Consider the following 6,000-nt stretch of genomic DNA (forward strand, 5'->3'; position numbering starts at 1 on the left):
TTTAAATTCCTATTACATTATGCATCAAGCAGAAAATCCACAAGATGCTTCAGAAAGGTGAGTTTAACCTGTCAACATAACTGTTCTTCTGCATACATTGGTGTGAATTCTTCAATATGACACAGCTCTGAACCTTCTAAAAGATACTATGAACTATACATACTTATCCAGGACTTCTTCCCTTAGAAGGGCTTTAGTCATGATCTGCAGCACTGTTTCCGGGACAGTTTGAGGATAAATCTTCAGAGTCTACAGGACAAACAGAGAAAAAGCAAGCAATTCCAACTCAGAGGAGGACAAAAAAAAAGTTGCTAGAATTATTTGAAGAATCCACATAAAGCAGATTAAATAGAATTCAAGAAGGTTTGCAAGTTATTAATTCCAAACTTTGTATTAAAACAGCGAACACAAATTCTACGCTTTTTGGTGCAGTGAAACTGGACAGTGTTCTGTTTCAGAAACAGCTGCAAGATTTCACAGCTTTTTAATGGTACTAGTTTTAAGATCTGAATGGTCCGTTCTCCATAAGAATATAAATTCAAATAAATGCCCGTATGGTTGGTTGGTTGTTTGGGCTTTTTTGGGGGTGTGTGTGAGGGGGGTGTGTACGTGTATGTAAACTCCTAAATATTGGCTTATAATCAAAACATCCAAAGCTTTGTGCACAAACCAGCAGCCTCGAAGAGAAATCTTGCTACATAGGTTTAAAAGTCTGCAATAAGAGAAACATAAAGGATATATTGTACTATTTGAGTCTAGCTGCATAAGCAAACTCAAACACTTACAAGTTTACTCTCACCTTCATAGGTTGTTCCACACCAAATGCAATAGAAGTGTTCTTGTCTCAAATAGGTAGTCAGGATGTGTAGCTTTTCTGATACCTAGAGATATGTACAGGTATGCAATGATCTGGGGTTCATTAAACAGTTTAAGCTACTAATTTTGTTAAAACAGTTTAACTTTTTGCTATGAAAAAGGTATACAATGCTCAGTATGGCATGAAGTTTCCCAAATTTGTAGCAGACAGCACAGGAATTCACGATCTTTGGAAAGTTAGTGGCTGTTGCTTGCTCATCCTTCTTTCCAGCTAAGAAACCTGCACTGAAGAGAGAGCTAAAAATTTTACCTAGATACCTTATTTCAAGTATATGGTATTTTTTGTGGAATTCTTCACTTCTAATCTCTGCAAATCAAACACATAAGGCTACCAACAGCTACGTAATCTGGTTCTCAAAAAATGTGAGCTTCCAGTGTGCATCTCAAGCTGATCTGTGAAGCATTTTCAGAAATTATTTAGTAATTTTAAAATACAGCCTAAGACGCGAGATGAGGCATCCAAGATTGAAACTCAAGAGTAAGTAACTTTCATCAAATATGTGATCTTGCATATCTTTGGCTAGGATACAAAAAAGTTTAGAATTTAATTTCTAGGCTAATTTTCCAAAGATCAGGGTCAAAAGAGAGGAGCAATAAATCAGTGGTTTAATGTTTTATATTTTATCATGTAACTGCTATAAAAATCACTGCTCCAAGACTGCAAAGAGGCCATTCATTACAGCCTGGAAAGTAACACGTGTAAGTACACCTTTTATACATGTATGTACAGATACATACATACTTTTAAAAGGAATATTAGAATTAACTCTGAATCAAGACATTTAATTGCAGAGCTTACACTTAAGTCTGAGCTTGTGCATTCATCTTCTTTGTCTTCCTCATCCTTTTTGTCTTCCTCCTCAGGTTCTAGCCAATACCAAGTCTCCTTTGGAGCATCAATATCCTTAAATAATGAAGGACTTAAATGAAAATTAGCTGCCTTTGTAAGTTTTCTTGTAAGATGCTGGATAAAAACAATTTCTAATAGGTAACATGTTAAGTTCTAAAACTTTCCTGTATAGTATAACCAAGGGGCTGTAGTGTGAAACTAAGTACAACAGCCCACAAGAAGGATGATTCACTTTTTTAAAAACAAATAAATGCATGGTAACATTAAGTTCTATTCCATTTATGTTCAGTATGTGTAAGGCTAAACTGCAACATAATCACACACCAAGGCTGTGAACAGATATCCTTTCTTATTAGTTGAAGATATGCTACCCGAGTTATTTCATCAAGAGATCACACAGTGCATCCCAATCTGCCTCACACAAGTTAGAGGAAGAAGAGTCACAAAGATGGATCTAAGCTAATTCAACTGATTTCGTAGGAAGCAGACTAAGGAGTATCAAACAATCTCAGCAGAACTTACAGGGCAGTATTAACCTCTAACAGGTTAATAGAGAAAAGAACAATAGTTCAAGTTTTCAAGTGGCAAAAATTTGTAGCAGTTCACTGCTAGTTCCCATGTTATTCTTTGCAGGTGGGTTTGTTTTTTGTTAAAATGCTTCTTTGGTCAATCTGCTGATTCCCTCAATGATGATCCCCATCCTTGGAGATATCCAAGAGCTGTCTGGACATTGTCCTAGGTGACCCCTGTTGAGCTTGGACAAGATGACCTCCAGAGTCCAACACCAACCATTCTGTGATGATGTTGCTCCCTCACTTAAGGCAAACAACACTGTCATTTTGGGCAGCCTGACACTGGCTACTAATAAATACGCAAACAGCTCAAAACTAACCACAAGAATGCAGGAGCAAAACCAGGTGAGCTCCGATGACAGAAATTTACACGGGTCCTCACATAAGTTACCAGGAGGTTGATATGGTAATTGTTATCGCACAATTTCTGAGAATTTCCAAGAATTGAATTGCTACTTTGTTTTTAGTGTGTAACTCTAATCAATAAGTCTTCCTCACAACCCCCTAAAAAAACCCAGGTCTCACTTTTTGCATATCTAACTGCTGGCAGGCCCTCTGGCTTTTTCGGAGGTCCCCTTCCATCTTACGTTCTTCTTGCTTGTTTTTGAATCTTATTCTGTTAAGAAAGAGTAGATAGCTAAAATAAGCAGGGAGAAAAACATTCATTATAGACGATAGCTTTTCTAAAATAGAAAATCTAAGATTCTAGCTTCACCAATTCTCTCAGATCAGGACAGTGTTGAAGTTAAGAAGTCCTGACGTTTCTGTGGGAGCACACATGTATTTCTTGGGAACTATACCTTCAAGACAGTACTTTTTTGATCACACTACACCAAACACTGTTTCTTCATCAGGTTTTCATAAGACATGAAAAAAGTGGTTCACCAAACATCACAGGTAAAATATACAGCCTTCCCTAGGCTCTCCTTCTCCACATGTAACAAGCAAATCAGGAGAAAATAAAAACAATACCTAAACAAATTTACTCTGATTTTTAAAACCATTGTAGCAACATTGCTCAGGATAATCTATAGATTTTCTATTAAAAAAGATGACATGCTTCTCCGATTTAAAAAGTTGCAAATGACTTGAGCAAAGTTAGTATGTATATTGTCTGCATTATTTACATTTACAAAAATAAATGATGCAGCACACACTTTTAGCCTTACAATGTTCATCTGCTTTTGCTTTAGAACTGAGAAATAAACTGAGAAAAAATGCTGTATTTTAACTCTCACCTCTCATTCCAAACATTCAAAAATAGTAACGCGTTAAAAGAATAACCAAACTTCAAGCATTAAAAGAATCATTGTTTAGACACTGCTTGGAACATCAGTTACATCATTTCACCTGAACTGATCTGCAGCTTGTTCATTTGCTTGTTTTTTCATGTGGAGTTTTTGTCTGTAGTTTTCCAGTTTTTCTTCAGCTTTTCGCTTTTTTAATTCCTCATGACCAAGCCCACTTCTGCCTATAGAAGTTCAAAATATGAATGTAAGCAGTTGAGAAGCTCCAATACCCAACTAAGAAATTAGGAAGTATCACAAACCTGTTTTTATGTTCAGAGGAATAGGTTCAACAATGCCTTCTCCTGTGAGGGAAAAAGAGGTAAAGTTAAGACATTCTCAAACTATGATTTGTGCAGTATATTAAAGTAGGCAAGCTGCTTTTGCCATTAAATATGTACATTTTTTTGTGATATTCTTACCTGGAAGTAGAAAAATGCCCTATCAATTTACGCTTAGTGCATTACAAAGGACTCAGCTAAACTAGAACACCCTCTCTTTTTCGGCTCATCTGCTGGGTTGCTATACACCTTTTTCAGGATGCTACCCAACTGAAAGAAAATGGTGCTGACTTGACAGGTATAACATACCTGTGATGAAGACTGCTTTGTTACAGCTTTCTGTAGCATTTTTCATTCTAGGATCTCACAACTTGACAAAGTGAAGAGTAAAAACAATCTGTCTGGGCCAGTTCAGCTGCTGATTGCCTGCTAGAGATGCGTTAAACTAGCACAGCAGTTATTGAGGCTTTGCTTTACTCATTTTACTTTATCTATTAAGGCTTCATAAGGGTAGGCCAGTGTGCACCATTTCTTCTTCAGAATCCAACTATAAATTCAAAAAGGTTGGTATTTTTTGGAACACTGTTAGCTTTGCAAGGCCATCAAACATTTTTAATGCATTTCTTGTAGACATGCACATATGGAAGCGGATTTGTTGAGCAGCAAGTACCACTGCTTCCCTCGCATCTCTCGATAGCCTGTACCATTTTTATTTCAGTTCTTAGAGATCTATTTGCATCTTTTCACATGCCACTGCTAGTCTGGCCAAAACCATGACACACATTCACAGTTCAGTAATGCTAGGGCTCTCAGAACATCATGTATTGACCCATCTACAAATGAGGTGTCAGCTACAGTCTGTAAAATAAAAAGGTACAGGTGGATAAAGGCGCACGTGCTTCCAGACCGTGACAAGCTTACCGCTTTTCCCAAGGGCCTGGCCGCTTTTGTAGCCCATCTTTTGGAGCAAAGCAAAGCCTTTGTTCTCATTGCCCAATGCACTTTTCAATACCAGGTCACGTCTCTCTTTTTCTTCTTCTTTTATACTCTTTTGCCTGTTCTTCTCATTGGCTTCTTTTTGCTTTTCTTCTTTCTGAATTGCTTCCTTCACCCGCCTCACCATGGGCAGGCCTGGCCTTACATCCTGTCTAAGAGTTAACAATTCCAGCAAACGTTAGCACTTTTTTTTTTTAAAGAACATATTTACAATCACTTAAGAGGGAAAAAAAGGACATGGGCCTGATGGAGAGGGTCCAGAGGAGGGCCACTGAAATGATCAGGGGGATGGACCTCCTCTGCTACGAGGACAGGCTGAGGGAGCTGGGGTTGTTCAGCCTGAAGAAGAGGAGGCTCCGGGGAGACCTAATAGCAGCCTTCCAGTACCTGAAGGGAGCCTACAGTAAGGCTGGGGAGAACCTGTTTAGAAAGGCCTGCAGTGACAGGACGAGGGGAAATGGCTTTAAACTGGAGGGGAACAGATTTAGATTGGAGATTAGGAGAGGGTTCTTCACTGTGAGGGGGGTGGAGCACTGGAACAGGTTGCCCAGGGAGGTGGTTGAGGCCCCATCCCTGGAGATATTCAAGGGGAGGCTCGACGAGGCCCTGGGCAACCTGGTCTAGTTGGGGTGTCCCTGCTGACTGTGGGGAGGTCGGACTAGATGACCTTTGGAGGTCCCTTCCGGCCTGGACCATTCTATAATTCTATGAAAAAGAGCCACCCACTTACTTAATAAATAAATCGGACATGTAGTCTTCCTCTTCATCTTCCTCCATGTTTAGCAGGCGCACGCTGTTCCCACCCCTCTCCTGTGCGCACCGTCAATCCGCTCTCCCAGCCATCGCCTGCAACGCACAACCCGCACACACACCGGCTGGGCAGGCGGCCGCGGGGTGCAGGGGCGCAGCCCCGAGGGGGGAAAACACAGGGACTCGGGGGACACCCGCCCGCCGCACGTCTGTCCGGGCTCCGCCACCGGCGGCCCCGACGCCCCTCATCCCCGGGAACCCCTCCTCCCGCTGCCCAGGCGCCCGCAAACCCGCGGGGGAGCCGAGGGACGCCGCGCGCGCGCGCACTCACCCGCCTCCGCTCGGCCGGCCCGGCCCGCTCCCTTCCCGGCGCCTGCGCGCGGCCCCCG

General features: G+C 41.2%; 1 protein-coding gene across 11 annotated transcripts in view; it reads right to left on the bottom strand.

The window, feature by feature from the left end:
- Positions 1-6,000, bottom strand: part of GPATCH11 (G-patch domain containing 11) — a 15,704-nt gene extending 9,704 nt beyond the window's left edge. For 5 of the 11 annotated variants that reach the window (XM_014950725.1, XM_014950729.1, XM_014950728.1 and 2 more), the window contains exons 1-9: positions 5,943-6,000; positions 5,592-5,707; positions 4,787-5,013; positions 3,848-3,889; positions 3,649-3,769; positions 2,824-2,914; positions 1,676-1,780; positions 786-881; positions 164-249 (exon numbers count right to left, since the gene is read on the bottom strand). In XM_014950725.1, the coding sequence (XP_014806211.1) occupies positions 164-249; positions 786-881; positions 1,676-1,780; positions 2,824-2,914; positions 3,649-3,769; positions 3,848-3,889; positions 4,787-5,013; positions 5,592-5,638 (815 nt within the window). In that variant the 5' untranslated portion in view covers positions 5,639-5,707; positions 5,943-6,000. Of the gene's footprint in view, positions 1-163; positions 250-785; positions 882-1,675; positions 1,781-2,823; positions 2,915-3,648; positions 3,770-3,847; positions 3,890-4,786; positions 5,014-5,591; positions 5,866-5,942 lie in introns of those variants that run through there. The other 6 variants (XM_014950735.1, XM_014950736.1, XM_014950734.1 and 3 more) reach the window with 3 other exon arrangements.

Source organism: Calidris pugnax, unplaced genomic scaffold (genome assembly GCF_001431845.1).
Source record: "Calidris pugnax isolate Ruff unplaced genomic scaffold, ASM143184v1 scaffold24, whole genome shotgun sequence".
Classification (NCBI taxonomy): Eukaryota; Metazoa; Chordata; class Aves; order Charadriiformes; family Scolopacidae; genus Calidris; species Calidris pugnax.